This window comes from Paroedura picta, chromosome 9 (genome assembly GCF_049243985.1).
Source record: "Paroedura picta isolate Pp20150507F chromosome 9, Ppicta_v3.0, whole genome shotgun sequence".
NCBI lineage: Eukaryota > Metazoa > Chordata > Lepidosauria > Squamata > Gekkonidae > Paroedura > Paroedura picta.
In genome coordinates, this window is record NC_135377.1 from 82,388,194 (window position 1) to 82,405,396 (window position 17,203).

Below are 17,203 nucleotides of genomic sequence, written 5' to 3' on the forward strand. Positions count from 1 at the left end.
TTCCAGGCCGCTGCAGCCAGTGCCACACCGTGGGAGGGGGGAGGGGAGGCGTGGGCACCAGTGCATAACTCAGCGTGCACACGCAGGCTCCACAGCGATTCGGATGTCGCCGCGCACAACCCTAGTCTGAGCTGACCGCATGGGTGGAAGCAGTTTGTATAACCGGGAATGGTATGAGAACAGCCACCCCCTGCCCCCAAAAGTAATAAGGCTCAATTACCCCACATCATCTGTAATGCATTCACCAACAGCTAATGTTTCTAGGGTATTTATACCATGAACTAGGCATTAGCTTGGTTAGGAAATTATTTTTCCTCTTCCCAACTCACTGGAGAACAGTTCCATCCAACAGCTGCTGTTTTGTTTAGAATAGTGGGAGCTGGCTAAGTTGGTGATAATTTTTCAGCCTTCGCCCAGGAAACGGGCAATTGTGCTGTCATGAATAATTAAGTACAGTATCCACGGATGTGATTTTTTCCCCCTCTTTTTATTGCTGTTAATTCAAGGAAAAATGCTGCATAAAATCCAATCTGTTCTAGAAATATAAGTGTCCTTTCCAGTACATAACATTTCAAATATCAAAGTATATGGTAAACATACAAATAAAGAGAAGGCAACGTACCTCCCATTTACAGTACAGTATCTTAAATCATAAAATAAGCCCCATAAACTGGCAGATAATTCAGAATGCGAGTCCACTGGTGTTTTCACACCCTCACTAAACTCAGAAGCAGTTATTTCATTTTAATATGGTCCAAGATACCCCGAGCAAATAAAATATTTTAACCAAAATAATTTCCTATGCTAATTTTCTTTAAATTAAAGCTCTCATCTACCCCTTTAACTCCCACAATTTCAAAATACATTGGTACTATAAATATAAATGCTATCTATGAAGAAATGTCATAAATCAAGTTTTCAAGTTTTTTTCCTTTAGCAGTTGGTTGACTGAACCCAAAATGGACTTTGTTCTGCTGCTTGTATGTCTAATTTCTTTTCTCAAATAAGTAAAATCTATATTTCTGCTATGAATTGTGAGGAATGTTAATACCTATGGATACACAAATGGTGGTAGTTCAGTGTTCATTTCAAACAGTCAAAAGTCTTCTTCCAGATAAATTCAGTGCATTTAAGAAATCAAAACTATTACCTGGAAGCAATTTAGGATATATTGGCTTTTTAGAAATAAAATACAGCAGCGTTAAAGTTGGAGACATGACACAAACATGATCAAATCTTCACACTCATTGGAGTCTTTCACATTATACCGTGATCACACAGTGGTAAACTGTCATAAGAAAGTGACATTGCTATTTGGTAGACTGGTTCTGGTATAGAAATACCCAATTCGGTTCTGCAGAATACACACAGGTTTCTGTTCAGGTCAAAATAAGCCATTTTACATTCTAAACACCACACTGCAACAGCCTGATGGGGAGAAGTTAAAAATCAAGTAATTTTGTTTTGTACTGACAAACCAGAGTACAAAAGGTCCTCACTGCCAACTCTCACCACAAACGCGGACATGCCAGCTAAGAAGACATTCAGACTGCCCCCTTCCCTCCCCACTTAGAATTAGAACCAAGAGGCTTTAAAAAAATAAACACAAAACTAAGGGAAATTGTTCAACTGATTTCTATTTCAGAAATTAGTGTTAATGTCCACATTGTTTTAAGCCTTCCCCATCCAAAGTATTTTCATTTAGGCACATAAGAGCTATATATCAGATAATGCATATGTACTGTTGAGGGTTTTCAGTTTAACAAGAAACCAGTGCCCCCATTGGTTCACAGACAGAAAATTTAGTTACTAGTGTTATGGACAGCGTCCATATAAATGGCTGAACATCCCACCCCGTCCCAGGGAGACACACAGACCCAGCCAAGGGAGGGTGAGAAGACTCAGAGCAGCATGAGGAGGAGGGTAAGATGACTTTTAGGGATCATGACACAGTCAGTTTCAACCATAATACGGCTGCTCAACCAGTGTAGTCAGAGGTCAAATGACTTTCTAAAAAATGCAGTAAACATTGCATGTGTTATGTCTTCAGTGCAAAAGTCAAGTCATTCAAATGCTCATCAGATTGATTGGCTGAGATAGCAACATGCTTTATGCAAATCAGACCAGGAGCAAAACTGCTTTCTTCTTTCATATCAGAACAGAAGTTCATGAGCCATGGGGGGAAAATGCAACAGAATATTTACAAAAACAAAACACACGCACAAGGAATCTCTCAAATCCAAAGAATTCCCCAGATTTCCCAACCTGCATTTTGGTATGTAGGCAATGTTACTTGGTTTCAGTCAGCAGAATCCAACGTATCATTAGAAGGGGGTGGGGGAGGTGCATATCTCAATCTGTAAGTGCCTAGAATAGGAAAAAGAACTTACTAAGTCACTGCTTACACTTAGAATGACGTTATAAAAAGCTACAAAGCAGCAAAGTGAACATTTTTCTCCCAAAAGGCTATTCTGCTATCCATAGGCAGGCTCTGAGGTTGTATAGCCTACCTGAAAGTTGGTCTGTAAATAAAACAGGTCATTCTAAAAACATTTGTTCACAATGAAAGTCAATCAAATAAGAGGACACCAGTCTTCAAATTCTGAAGTGTTTCCACCCATTTCAATAACAAGCTGAAATTCTGAAGTTGTCAGCTCCAAGAGCAGATGGCTTCAGAATTCCAGTGCTAGCAAACTGGAATTTTCCTCTCAAATTTCTCAGGATGCAGATATTCCAGAAATAAGCACAGAGAAAAAAATATATTACTTTCACCATCTGCAAACACTTAAATTTTGCAAACGATGGCATCCCTTATCTTCAATAGCTTATTCACACATATGCACATCTACATCCTTTTTAACAACTATTTCTGATTTACCAGGATAAAGGAGAAAGACCACTGAATATCTAGTTATGCATAGGTACAAATGGCTCATTTTACTTTGATCAAGCCAACATATGATGAAACACGTGTGAGCCATTGTCTTAAAAGCCAAAAGGGTTTGCTTCCGACTGCTTTGGGTTCTGCCACTAACACAGAGTCACATTTTGGCAGCACAACTTCTAACAGCCAGGGAAATACACTAAGCTGGTTCTGATTTGTTTTTCCTTGAGGACAGCTACGGCCAAGCTCGCTTGGTTGCCAGTGAAAATTCCCTTTGTCCCATTAGGATGACGTAAGTATTTGGGCCTATTACAAATTACAAAATGGGTACCACAGCCAACCACACACAGTCATACAAACCACGGGCAGCAGGAGAGGGGGCAGCAGGGTTGATAAGAGAAGTGAACTCAGAAGCAACTGTGTTGGGAGTGATGATTACCTGGTTGACTGGCTTCCATGGATGACTGCTTACAGTCCTGTGCATAGTGCCCACTAAGACCACAATTATAACAGGACACATTCCCGTTCTTCTTGGGCCCTGATCCATTAGCATTGGCAACTACATTTGGAGCTGGATACACCGGATAGAACCGCCCATATCCTGCCATCTGCTGCATACCATAGTTGGTCTGGCTCCCCATTACTGGGTCATGCATCAGTCCGTTTGCATACGGGGCCCGAGGCAAGTAAAAAGGAATTTGCGTCCCGTTTGTCTGGTGTGCTTGATTGAGGTAGCTGCCATTGCAAAGCGACGGCAGAGGGAAGAAAGGTGGGACTCGGTAGACTTGTCCGTGAAGCGGGTTATGATAGAAGTAACTGTTCACTTGAAGGTTTCCATTGGTCCCGCAGCTACATCTGCGGCCACAAGACCCGCACGGCCCAGACCCCAGCTGCTGCGGAGAGAGCAGAGTCCCGTTGGCGTTGGTGTTTCCGACAGCACTGATATAGGAGGTGCTGTCACTCTGGGCAGTGCTGTGGGTCAGCGCGGGGCTCGGGCTGGGGGCTGGTCCTGGCGTGTGGGTGGGCACTGCTGGAGGAGCGGTAGGCTGGACTTGACTGACACACAGGCCGGACGATGGAGGTGGCGTTGAGGAGACAGTGTTCAGCACAGCTGCATTCTGGTTGGAAGTATGAAGAGTCACTGGCACAGTAAAAGGAGCGGGTGGAAGTCCTGTTGAGAGACCAGCTGTAGGAACAACTACTTTTAGACTGGTAGGCTGAGGGATCACTCCCGCGTTTCCCTCAGCATGAGGCACCATTTGATTTAGGCCCACAACGTGGGATGCAGGTTTGGACATTGAGTCTGTATTAGAAACTGTGGATCCTGGAAAGTTACCTGGGTTGTGAACTGGGATAAAGGCAGTGTTTGGTGAGCCGATGCTTAAATTCCCTGTTTGCTGCTGCAGACCACTAACGGCGCAACCTTCAGAGGGGGTCTGCGGTGAGGAGATTTTCATTCTGTGCATTGCTGGCTGGATTGCGGATGGAAGGAAAGCGGCAGGCAAAGGGGAAGAAAGAAGTTCAGTGTGTTTTTCAGACTCAACAGCTGAGTTTGCAGGTTCTCTCATTGGTGAAAGGGGAACAGGACCACCATCAACCATTCCCAAGGTTTTTCCCTCAGGAGACATACATGGCGGGATTGCTGTCTCTGTTTTCTGTGCACCATTGTGCATCATACAGTGCATGAAGGAAATATGCTGAAACTGTGAACTTAGAGGATCTTCTGCAATACTTCCATTTTGTGATCTCACGGAAATATGCGCAGGTGAATTATTGATATCTCCAGTGCTATAAGCTGCAAATCTCAACACATGTGGGTTGCCAGAATCTTCAGAATTGCTGTCTGAGTCTGCAGGGAAACAAGGCATGATTAAAAATGCATCAGAACAGGCACCTCAGAAACAAGACGGATAAAATTTTCAAGCATTACAACTTGAAGTACTACTACTCGTAATAAACTCTGTGTCACAGCACGAAGGTAATGATTGTGTGGCAAGTTCTGTCACCACTGCTGTGTTTTTCAAAATTCCCTGGACGCTAATGTTTAAGGCAGTGGTCCCCAACCTGCGGGCTGCGGCCCGGTGCCGGGCTGTGAAGGCCATGGTGCCGGGCCACGGCTCCCTCTCCCCGCCCCCCCCTGCAGTAAAAAACTTCCCAGGCCGCAAGCTTGCGGCCCGGGAAGCTTCTTACTGCGGGAGGGCAGGGAGAGGGAATCAGGGCCGGCCGCGCCCATGTGGGCGCGGCCCGATGCGTGGGCGTGGGCCGCACGGGCCGCACCCCGATGCCCTGCCGGTCCCCAACCTCAGAAAGGTTGGGGACCACTGGTTTAAGGCATTAACTTCCAACTGGATGATCTACTAAACAGTTATGTACAAATACACAGGAATCCAGTTTTAATTGATGAAGGCAAAAGGCTAAAATAATTTACTGCTGAAAGTCCATTTGTTAAAACTGAAACATATAACATATTTGACATAAAAGTTGCACAGATTCAAAAACAGCCTGAATTTGTAAAACAAGCCAAACTTGAGCAGGGTGGGAATGGTTTTGCACTAAGCGTTCATATTACGTGCTTTCCCTTCTCAGTACTCTTCTCTACATTCAGTTAACAAATCATCATCAAGATTCATAAAAAGCAAGAACCAGTGAAACCCAGAAGATTATATGAGGTAAATGGCCAAGCTGTAGGCAACAAGAAGCTACCTGTTGCTCTAAAGCAGGGGTAGTCAAACTGCAGCCCTCCAGATGTCCATGGACTACAATTCCCATGAGCCCCTGCCAGCCATCTGGAGGGCCGCAGTTTGACTACTCCTGCATTAAAGAGTTAGCAAAGGCAAGACACTCTAAACACAGGCACACGGTGTTTTAGGAAAACAAACAGAATGTAGAAAAGAACACCTGTAACTTGTGCTTTTGAGGAATCTGTGCAGTCATGCTCATAGGAACTGAGTGTGCACAGGTTTAAACCTGAGAAACTTCTAGAGTTAAGGAAACTTTGCAGTACTGGCTGCATCTGCTGGGAGCATCTAATAGCAATGTGCTTGCTCAGAGAGGGTGGAGCTGCACTTTCCACTGAGTTCTTCTTCCCAAAAACAGGAGAGAAAAAGGAAGTATCTGCTTGCAAGGAGGGTGACTGCACAGAATCAAAGAACATCAGTTACAGGTTAGCAGCCTGTTCTTCTCCATGGTCTCTGTGCATCACGCTGATGGGAGAACATTAGCAAGCTGACTTATCAGTTACCACTGTAGATGGAACAAGCAGGTCATACTGGAACAAGGTGTTCGGTGCAGCTTGAGCAAAAGCCATGTCCTTTCAGGCTCCTGAATGCTTAAGAAGCAATGACATACAAAGGTTGAAGGCTGTCATCCAGGTTGTCGGCCTTGCTGATGTCCAGAAGGTGAACTTGATGAAAGGCAGCACCCTATGCTCAGGTGGAGGGCACTTCCACATCACAAGAACATGGCTCTCCGGATGCCCCGTAACAGGGACAGATGGCCATCACCCATCTGAACATGGACCGAGATGAGACAGCATCGCCTTTCTTGCGGACGCAACAACAAATGGTGTTTCGTCCTTACAAAATGGTTTAGGCCCTCCTAACATACAGGGCCTTCTCTGCCTCTGAGCTTGAAGCAGGGGAAAATGCTGGTAGGACAACTCCCTGTGCTAGGTGGAGCTAGGAAACTATGTTAAGCAGGCTGTCTAGACTCAGGAGTAATACAACCTGCTTACTGAATGCCTTAAGGAGATTGACTGACCCTTCCCACCGAGTAACCTCCATTAAAAACACTGCCTTCCTTGAGGGAAAGGTTATGGAGTAGGCAGCTAGAGGTCCAAAAGGAGAATTCATCACTCTAGCCAAGTACTGAGTATAGCAACAACTGTGGGACAGTACAGGGTATGTGGGGGAGGGGGAAGGGGAAGGGGGGAAGACATTGGACAGCCCTTTTAAATAGCACTGGGCCAATCTGTGAGCAAAAACAGTAATTCCCCACACCTGAATAGCCACCAGGTGGGGGTCTTCACTAAAGACACTAAAACCAGATCACAACGGGCAGGTAAAACAGCGTTCATGTCTAGCAGACATCCAGGACTCAGAGTACACTTCTTGCCCTAAAAATACCTAGTTGGGCTTGGAGCAAGACATCTCATTCCCTCTGAGAGGAGCACCCTTGACTGAATAATCTATGCCATCAAAAGGTGCTACATCGTGGTGCTACAGTGGGCCATGCATAAGCAGATCTTGGAGAGGGAGAAATAGTACATAGTCCTTGCCTGCTGGGTGTAAACAGTTCCAAGAACCAGATCTGGCGGGTCAGAAGAGAGCTACTAAGATACAACTCAGCTGATCAGCTAGTATTTTTCTTATAACTTTGAAGGAAGGGACGGAATATATAGAGCAGTGTGCCTGATCAAGGCATCTAGACTATGTCCCCCAAAGAAGTTGGATCACTGCCTGCCAGGGAGCAGAACTCCAGTGCTTTCTTAGACTCAGCTGTGGTAAACAAATGTACCTGAAGATACCTCGGGTGTCCACATTGCCTTTGATACACTTGTCCTGGACAGATAATTTGTAGTGGGTCTGCTCAAGTTGTTGTCCCTGGTTGCCAACTTTTTCTAGCACAGCTTAACACCATTGCCTTAATGCTCTTGGACATGTCTGCGGGCAAAAGGCCCTTCATATGATGGCATGGAGGGAGGCACCAATGAGCTGCACTTGCTGAAAGGGTTCAAAGCAGGACTTTCCTCAATTCATCATTAAAGGTAAAGGTATCCCTTGTGCAAGCACCGAGTCATGTCTGACCCTTGGGCCCTCTAGCGTTTTCATGGCAGACTCAATACGGGGTGGTTTGCCATTCACTTCCTCAGTCATTACCGTTTATCCCCCAGCAAGCTGGGTCCTCATTTTTCCGACCTCGGAAGGATGGAAGGCTGAGTCAACCTTGAGCTGGCTGCTGGGATCAAACTCCCAGCCTCATGGGCAGACAGCTTCAGAGAGCATTTCTGCTGCCTTACCACCCTGCGCCACAAGAGGCATCGCCTAATAATGAACTCTAGATGCCACCGTCAGACCGAAGAGGAAGAAAGTGTCCTGGAACACCACAGAATTCTGTCTAAACCAGGATTCCCAACCAGGGAGGGCATCTATGGCCTTTCCCCTCCTGCCTTAATAGACTTGGCCACAAGTTAGGGAACCGTCCACTTCCACTGCTCCCCTTTTCTCCTCTCAAACATGAGTAAGTTCTCTCATGGTTCCTGTGCCTTGGAGGGAGCAGAGCCTGCACGCCTACTCCCACCTTAAACTGCCTCCTGTCTCCCCCCCCCCCAGTCCTCCTCAAGCCTGCCTGTAAACACAGGTGGTGACGTCATTTCCAGGGGTGTGACAGGGAGGCATGGCCAGCTAACATCACCTCTGGGGCTTTTCAAAACCTGAAAAATGATTTCAGGGACTCCTTAATTGTCAAACAGTTTTGAAAAAGGCTGATCTAAATCATTAAAACTTCTGGTGAGATTGGTGGAGTGAAATATGAAAGTGGGTATCCTTTAGATCAAGAAGGTACAAGAGCCACACACTCGGGACAAGGAACTCAATCGCAGAGGAAAGCGAGACCATTCTAAACTTTGAAATTTTTAAAGAACTAGCTGAATTTTCTGAGGAGCCTGTGCCCACCATCCTTTTTTTCATCTAGAAAAAAAACTTGGATGGAAACCCTGGGAGTAAAGTCCACCTAGGACCTGTTCACTTCAACCTTCCGGAGAAGTTCCCCTAACTGAATTCTAAGTTCTGGTTAGGAGTTATCCAGATAGGCAAGGGGGTTGGGATAACAATTTCTAACCTATAACTTTCCTGAGCTACAGACAAAACTATAGCAAGTGAAATGGGCATTGAGGATACACAAAGGCTGGTGATGCTGCCTGTGACCCTTGTAGAAGGAGGTAGCCTTTAGGAGAAGTATTGTCTCCCAAGTCAGTGCTGAGGAGAACATAATGATCTGGCTGCCTGGCAATTCTTCATAATGGAGAGGAGCCTAATTAGTGGACTGTATATGAGTTGAACCCTTGAAGGAGAGGTCATCAACTCTACCAGTGGCCAGGAATTTGGGGGTGATATTAGACACCTCCCTGTCTATGGAGGCTCAGATCACGTAGGCAGCCCAAACAGTGGTTTCCATCTCCGCCAAGCACAGCTACTAGCGCCCAACCTGGCCACAGTCATCCATGCAACGGTCACGTCCAGATTAGACTTCTGTAACTCACTCTATGCGGGCCTACCCTTGTCCCTGACCCAGAAATTGCACTGGGTCATCATGAAGAGCCCATGTCCAACTGATGCTGCAGCAGCTGCACTAATTGTCAGTTAGCATCTGGATCAAATTCAAGGGCTTGGTTTTGACTTTTAAGGCTATACACGGCCTGGGTCCCACCTATCTGAGGCACCGCTTATGCTTCCTGCAGGGCCCTCCGCTCTGCAGGTATGAATTTGCTAGTGGTCCCGGGGCCCCAGGAAGTGCGTTTGGCCCTGGCCCCGAACTGGTGGAATGAGCTTCCAGAAGAGCTAAGGGTCCTGACAAAGCTCTCTGGGTTACACAAGGCATGTAAAGACAGAGCTCTTCTGCCAGGCATTCAGTTGAGGCCAGGATCAGGTCCCCCTCTCGCCTTGTGATCTGGACCCCCCTTAGGCTAACATCGCCTGGGGTCATCTGGAGAAACACAAGAACTGTGAACAGAAGAACTGAGGGACCTCAGAGGAGAGTAGATTGTTGAATTGCTGCCATAAAATCTGTAAAAGGTATTATATATTGTATTGTAATTGTAATGTAAACTGCCACAAGCTGGCTAGGCTGAAAGTGGCAGTCTATAAATTTAATAATAAATAAATAAACTTTACAGCAAAGATCTAGAGGGAGAGCAGTGTTGCATAGCCACGTTTGTATCTGGAGAACTATAGCAAGAGGCCATAGATCTGACAGATACATTTGAAGCATTTGCACCTGCCTGTGTTAATCTCCTGTTTGGAGAGGTTAATTGACTCAAACTGCATACATTTATCCTGGGAGTTGGAGTCTCCAGGTAACTTATCAAAATACAGGAATAGACTCTTCAAGAGGAAAAGTTGGAAGCCTCCCCAAATTACTTGATGATATGCAACTCAGAAAGGGAGCGGGTGAAGCATAAAACTTCCTCCCCAAAGTGTGCAGATGGTGACTTTCCATGTTCCATGGGTTTGCATTTCTTCTGTGAACTGTTCTTGGAGTGTCAGAACAGAGTCGACTCAAAATTCTATCCTTCAAGACAGTTGTTGGTAGAGGAGTCATTATCAAGGGCTTTCCCTATTCTCAAAATTCACTATTCTCCAGCGAAATGGAGATCTTTCCTAGAAATGCTGGAGTCTGGTCGCCCACAGTATCACCAGCTGATGGGCTTGAAGTATTCTCAGTGGTATAACAAGATGCTGCAGAGACCTCTTCCTCCAGCTCATGGTACAGGGATTGGAATGGAACCAATGTGGAGCAGACATCCATTGGTAACCCAGCCTTTTCAACCTTCTGACCATGGAGGAATCCTTGAAAGATTTTTCAGGCTTTGAGGAACCCCAGAGGTGATGTCAGCTGACCATGCCTCCCTGCCACATCATTAGATGTAACCTGTCTTCTTAAGTGCCATCAGCCAGGCCACTCCCACATCACAGCAAGTGATACTGCCAGGCCGCCTCTTTCCTCCTGTGTTACCAGAATTGATGTCTACCATCACCTTATCCCCACCTATATTTGGCTGTCGCATATTAATATAGTAATAACTGCCCTGTTAGAGTTGCCAAACTCCAGCTGCAGAGCCCATGGGGAGCTCTTGTGGAACACCAGGGTTCACTAGAGCCCCGTTTGGGAATCCCTGATGTAACCTCCTGTATTTAAGTTATGCTTCTCCAGAATCTGAGAGCGACGTCCAGCCGATCTATTTAAGTAGGATGGTGACATATAGTGAGAATTCTGAGGAGGGCCTGCTGGTTCCCAAGATTAAGGAGGTTCCAATTCCGAAGATACTGGCTGTCCTGCAGAGATCCTAGGTTGGTTGTCATCTGCATCCAAAAATGAGCCAACAAAGGAGGCCAGTGTGGAGTATGCACGGTAACCAGGATGACGTCCTTTCAGGGCCTGGACCCTTAGAAGCCTTAACAGGGGCTTACGTGGGTGCAAGCTCAGCTTTCTCCTTTGATTTCTTATGCTGCTTCACAGGAGGTTCCAAATGTGGTTGGACCTTGAGGGTCCTGGCAAGGGTGAACACAGACCCCTAGATTCTGCTTCCATGGAGACTGAACATCTTTGGAGAGATCGGAGCCATCATAATAGAACTGTAGGAACTGAATGGACTGAGAGGGGCCCAGAACTGGGTTCAGTAGTTGAGGCTGGGGAAAGTGGAGACATTCCTACCTGAACCTGGAATCGTTCTGAGCCAAGGAGGACATAACTTTCTTCTATGGTGCAGCTTTTAACCTAGAGGCTCTATTTGACTGAGCCTCCGTGGTAACACACTGGCAAATTGGGGCTCTCCTAAGCACAGGAGACAGTTCTCACACTTGTTGATGTACATCATTTTTGTTCCACTTTTAGAACATTTCTTAAAACAGTCCCTTGGACACCATGATAGGGAGAGCGTGCTTTACCCCTGGGTATGCCTTCGACAAGACAGACTCCCAAAGGCATGAAAAACATTACTTGGAGAAAAAAAGAATCTATTTTGTCCACAATGATGACAAACATCAATAGAGTACCATTGAAAGTTTCCTATCCTCATGCTGGTGAAAATGAACTGAGGGAAGGCTGTGGCCACCTTAGCACATGATACATTGGGCAGGAATATTGCAAATGCTCCAGCTTCAAAATGGGCAGTTCACCTCTTTGAAGTTTTTAAGCTAGAAAGAAAGCTTCTGCAACAGCAGCACAGTCCCAATGTGGCGCTGCACACAGAGATGGAAGATGAACCAAGAACACAAAGGCCTGTGAGAACAGAACTAGTTCAAGAGGCACATGTAGGGAGGAGATAATCATGCAAGGATAGAAGACAGTATCCTGTACAATATGCACGAGCCAGACTTGTAGAGGACGAGTACAAGTAGAAGTGCTTCCACTTGGCAGAAAACTTTGTGGAATGTTTCCTGGAATTCAGAAGGATATGGTAGAGGCAGAGTAGCAGAGGGTCAGGTCCTCCACATGGTCAGCTTCAGTTCAATGATGTCTAGCTTTAGAATTAGGCCTCCATTCTGAAATGTAGGAGGCTGAGAAAAATCCCTCTGTTTATTACAGTTTTATACCGCTCTTCCTTGCAGCTCAGGGCAGTTCAGAGACAAAGAATGGATGGAAACCAAGTATGGTGAGGTAAGAAGAGGATTAGAAGTACACAGCTGGTCATATCCCATGTGATTTTGACAATAACCCAGAAACCCAGAACACGTAGAGGAGGAAGCATGTACAGGAACCCTGCATTCCGTGACATCAAAATGTCTTCCTAACATACTATCCAGTCTTCTAGTCAAGATCTTTTTCACCAGAGGGAAGGTAAATGGAAGGCAAATCTATTTCAGTAGTGGAGACTTCCAGTTGCACGGAACGGAGCAGAATACATGGGCTGCTTCAGAAAACTAACAGTGCGATTGCAAAATGCACAACTTATGATACTGTGGTCCAATTCCAATATGGGAGTACACATCCATTAGATCTACTGATGCAACACATGTCTTTGGCCAGTAGGGGGAAATGGTGCCCAAAGAGACTATCCAAACCTTTCTGTTGAGGATGCAACAGCTAACCCACCAAAGGTTCAGGATTGTGTGCAAGCCACCATATTTCTTTGGCAGCATGAAAGTGGGGGAAAATCTCATCCCCTTTTGAGAGGCTAAAACAGGGTTGATGGCATCCTTCGTCTAGAAAAAAAGGGAAGGGCAGAATAATGTGGGTGGCGTTATCTGAAAATGTAAAGCATAAGTGATAGAAATGATGCTAAGGACACAGGCATCATCAGCAATGCATTCCGACCCTAGAAGATGGTTGTGAAGTACAGGCTTGTCTAAGTGGAGTGAGAGAAATGGTCAAGAGCTACTCTGGGAAGACCCTTTAGCGTTGGAGTGCCGCACTGACAATTGTGACTTATATAAAGTTTCCGTGAAAAGGAAGTAACTGGACAGCAAGAGGAAGAAATGGAAGTTAAGTCTCCAACACGGGCAAATAATAAGACCACAGCCACTGAAATCAGGTGACGGGTCCACAGAATGTGCAGTGGATTTGCGTTCCTCAACTTAAAGGCATCACCCACTCTGGAACTGAAAACTTGAATGAGAAGTCTTGTATGCAGATTTAGATTTCCCCTGTAAGTGACGCAGAATGTAGTTAAGCATAGTTGCATAAAGGGACAGCAACTGCCAGTGACCTGCCTCCACAATCTGCAAAGTGGCGAGCCAAACTGAACTGCTGGTGTGGACACCAGGGAAGTTGAGGAAGTCAGCCTCTAACAGTCATTATCCTCTCTTCTCCTGCTTTGGGTAAGAGGAAGGAAAAGGTTTACATTTAGAGGGATGTCTGGAGCTAACTGGACCCTTCCCTGATGAAGAAGGGACAGCCATTTCCAAAGCCAAGGGCTCATCCTACCATTGGCTTTCAAGAAGACAGTTGATGCTTGGGTAAAGCTGAGCAGCACTGAGAAGTTTCAATGAGAAAATGTAGATAGGAGAGTCAAATATGATGTCCCTGTGTTATGAATTTCAATCATGCCAAGAATGGACCTGATATTATTATCCCAAAACAGACACTTGGCCTGACAGTCTCGAATAGACAATCTGTCCTCATAGAAGATGCAATGCTTAAAAGATTTTAGCCCAAAGGTTTTCTGTTTCAAAAACAGGAGCAGGAAAAAAGTGGAAGGGGGGAAAACTGATCACCAAAGGTTGGAAAAAGAAATCACTGCCAGGTAACAGGTTTCTTCATCCTCCTTTCAATTAGTGAAAAAACAGCCTTTCTCATAAGATATGTACAAAAAATGCTTCATGTCTTCAGGGCATTGAATGAAGAACTGCTGAACAAGAAGCATGTTACCAACAAGTAGGTGGAGACAGTGCCAAAATGTTCTTAAGCTTAGCTCTTAAGTTTACCATTTTGAATCTGGACACACTTGAGTCCCCCCATCAGCATGATGCACAGAGACCATGAAGAACAAGAGGAGCTTGGTAGGGCTAGATGCTGCATACTGTTTTTTGAATATACGTAGTTCTTACAAATATAGTAATGAGTCAGCTAGGGAGAGGAGTTACTGACAGTGACACAGACATGGTAGATCTCAAAATGAGTGTAATTCTGTACATAAAATCCCAAATTCTGAATTTATTATATTCTAATGATACCACAGTAAAAGTTGTGGAACTCTACCCCTGACGTTTTACCGTTAATATCAACCCAAATGAAAAGAGGACTAAAGAGATCCTGTATACTCCTAAGGTACCATCATCTGTGAGTGTCGAGATTATTTTAAACACACACATGCTCCACAAATACAACCTCTGTCTTTCTCTTCTTCACTTTCAAAGCTTTCCCTTCCATCATGCCGTGGACTAGAAGGAGAACTGTAACTCTCTGAAGAGGTTTCTCCACATGTGTCATGTCCAATTGTAATGTCTAAATTTGAATCTAAAAGAAATTTGATATCAGCAAGGTTATTGCCAAACACTACAAGATTAGTATGCATTAACTGTGTTATTTCTGAATTTTTTCACCCACTGCCTAGGTACATTCATGTACCACTCTACAGACAGTCCTTTCTGACTGTATTTTACAATTAACACATGTAAATATAACCCCATTGTAAAAATTAAAAACCCTTATAGAGCTTTACATCATTAGGATACATTAGCATCTATGTCAGAGTTTCTAAAAGTTACTTTGAGCACAAACACAAAGTAAGGGATTCATAGTGGGATTTCCAACTCTGATAATCTGATCTTCCTGTGATAAAATAATGGTTTGGGTCCTACATAACCACAAAAAGAAGGAGCTGACCTAAAGGATTTGGATGGCCACCCCCTTTGGGTCACAATTCCATCTGCCTCCTGAAATGCCACTCCCAAAGTTCAAATGAAAGTTCTAAGATGCACAGGAGGGAATTTGTAGCCAACGGGGAGAAACCAGCAGATATCTGCCACCTCTCTGAAGCACCAGCCCTGCCATGACTCACATAAGTTCAAAAGCCATCTGTCCTATGGCATAGATGAAAATAAAATTTTGTTCAGAAATTCTGAAGCCATGCAGGAATAGAAAGTTTTGGGAAGCTGAAATATATGTAGTAACTAAGTTTATTTTTATTGATTTATTGTAAAATACTGTTGATAAAATTGTATTATCTGGCATGTTTATGAAATTTTAATGCTTCTGTTAATCTTCATGGGCTATTCGTAGTCTCACATACGGTGACAGCCCTAGAAAAAATTGCAGGTGTGCTTTGAAACTGGTGGTGAAGGACTCCTCAGCCAACGATTGCATGTTTAATGCAAAACTGGCTGAGGTGGAAAGCGTGGATTAGGCAGCTGAATTGCTGTCTGTTTCCCGTGTATAGAAGAAGGGAAGCCATTGTGAAGGTAGAGTGACCCTTGACTCCAAATGAACTCGTTGCCTGGCAAGCTTGTAAGAGGGGCAGGCAGCTTTCAAGGCAATCTGTGGGGAGGATGCAGGGGGGACCCTGCAGATCCATTTTAGGGTTAGAAGAGCAAGTGATACAACAGCTGTACAAGAAAAAAAAATAACATTCCCGAATACAGATGTGCATTTGGGATATAGCCAAGCTGAACATATACATGAAAAATACATTACTGGTATTCTTTGGATGAATTCAGTGATCTGGAATTTCCCAGGATACCAGAAACGGATCCTTAAAAAATCCCAGAAATATTTGGGATCATCTGGGAGTACTAGGAGGCAGCTTTTGAATGCTCCCAGGACTGGTTTCCCCGCAACTGTCTCTGTCTTCTGAGGCTTGATATGGGCTTGCCAGGATCTGTTTTAGATTGTGCACTTTTTAATTGTATTGCTGACTTTGCAAAGTTGTGGTTCTTTGCTCAAGTCATTTTGTGTCAGGTTTGCTGATTTAAAATTTCAGGTTGTACATTGGCTCAGTTCTGGTTTTTACCCTTGTGCGGCTCACAACAGCTTCCCTGCCTAGTTGGGCTTGGGCAACATTGTACATTGGTGCAAACTTTGGTGCATTGGGTTTGACTTTGCCGCAGATTCTCGTACATTGGCTAGATTCTCTGATTAAACATTTGCTAGACTTGCAACATAAAGGTCCCATTCTTGGATGCTTTAGAATGCTTAGGACTGATCCTGCGTTGAGCAGGGGGTTGGACTAGGTGGCCTGTATGGCCCCTTCCAACTCTATGATTCTATGATAAAAAAAATGAAGAGTTGGCTTTTATCTACTGTAGGGAGTCTCAAAGCAGTTTATAATGTCCTTTCCCCACAACCGGTACCTTGTAAGGGAGATGGGGCTGAGAGAGTTCAGAGAGAACCATGACTGGCCCAAGATCACCCAGCTGGCTGGATGTGGAGAAGGAGCACGAAATCAAATTTGAGATTAGAAGCTGCTGCTCTCTACAGCACACTGGCATCCCTATCCTGTTTGGATTGGGCAATTCCTGGGTTTTACTTTTAAAACATTTTTCCTATAGAAATCAATGGAGAATGGGTGGAGGCAGTGACCCATAGAATTGGGCGTCTTGGTCCCATTCACTTGCAAGTCAGGCAACTGCAGCTTTGCTGCAATTTTGGTGCTTTAAAAACTGGCCCCTTCAGCACCCCACGCCCCAAAAAAGATTCTCCATAGGGATTAATGGAGGCAAAAAATATTGGAATCCCCCCCAAATAACCCTGAATCTCAATACTTACCAATATTTGGAACCCAGGAAAGTGGGAATACTGTTATCTTTTGGTTCCTTGACATCCAGATACAAAAGAATGTTGAGCAGCATATCCCTATCCAATTGATGAGTGCTACCAAGCAGAAAGCCAATGCTTTTTGCATATTTAGAGTGTGCCAAGCCATCCCACAGATGAGGAGAGAAAATAAATTATGATATCCTAAAGTTGAAAGGTGTGTTACAAATTTTGGCACAGCAGCATCCAGGCCACATTCACAGGCCCAGGCACCTCCACCCCTTCAACCTGCACACACACAAAACCTTCTTTCAGGTCTGTTTTTCACTCTTTCATCACACTTCTTAGTCTTCTCATCCTGAGCTGTACATGACTCCCCTTGAACTAGAGCCCCAATTATAACAAAACATG

General features: G+C 44.8%; 1 protein-coding gene across 2 annotated transcripts in view; it reads right to left on the reverse strand.

Annotated features, from left to right (window-relative positions):
- Nucleotides 1-468: 468 nt before the first annotated feature.
- The window catches only part of ZCCHC2 (zinc finger CCHC-type containing 2), a 42,089-nt gene continuing 25,354 nt past the window's right edge, over nt 469-17,203 (reverse strand). The window contains exons 12-14 of one of the 2 annotated variants that reach the window (XM_077353421.1): nt 14,429-14,557; nt 3,324-4,733; nt 469-2,367 (exon numbers count right to left, since the gene is read on the reverse strand). In XM_077353421.1, coding sequence (XP_077209536.1) covers nt 2,300-2,367; nt 3,324-4,733; nt 14,429-14,557 — 1,607 coding nt within the window. In that variant the 3' untranslated portion in view covers nt 469-2,299. The remainder of the gene's footprint in view (nt 2,368-3,323; nt 4,734-14,428; nt 14,558-17,203) is intronic. The other variant, XM_077353422.1, reaches the window with a different exon arrangement.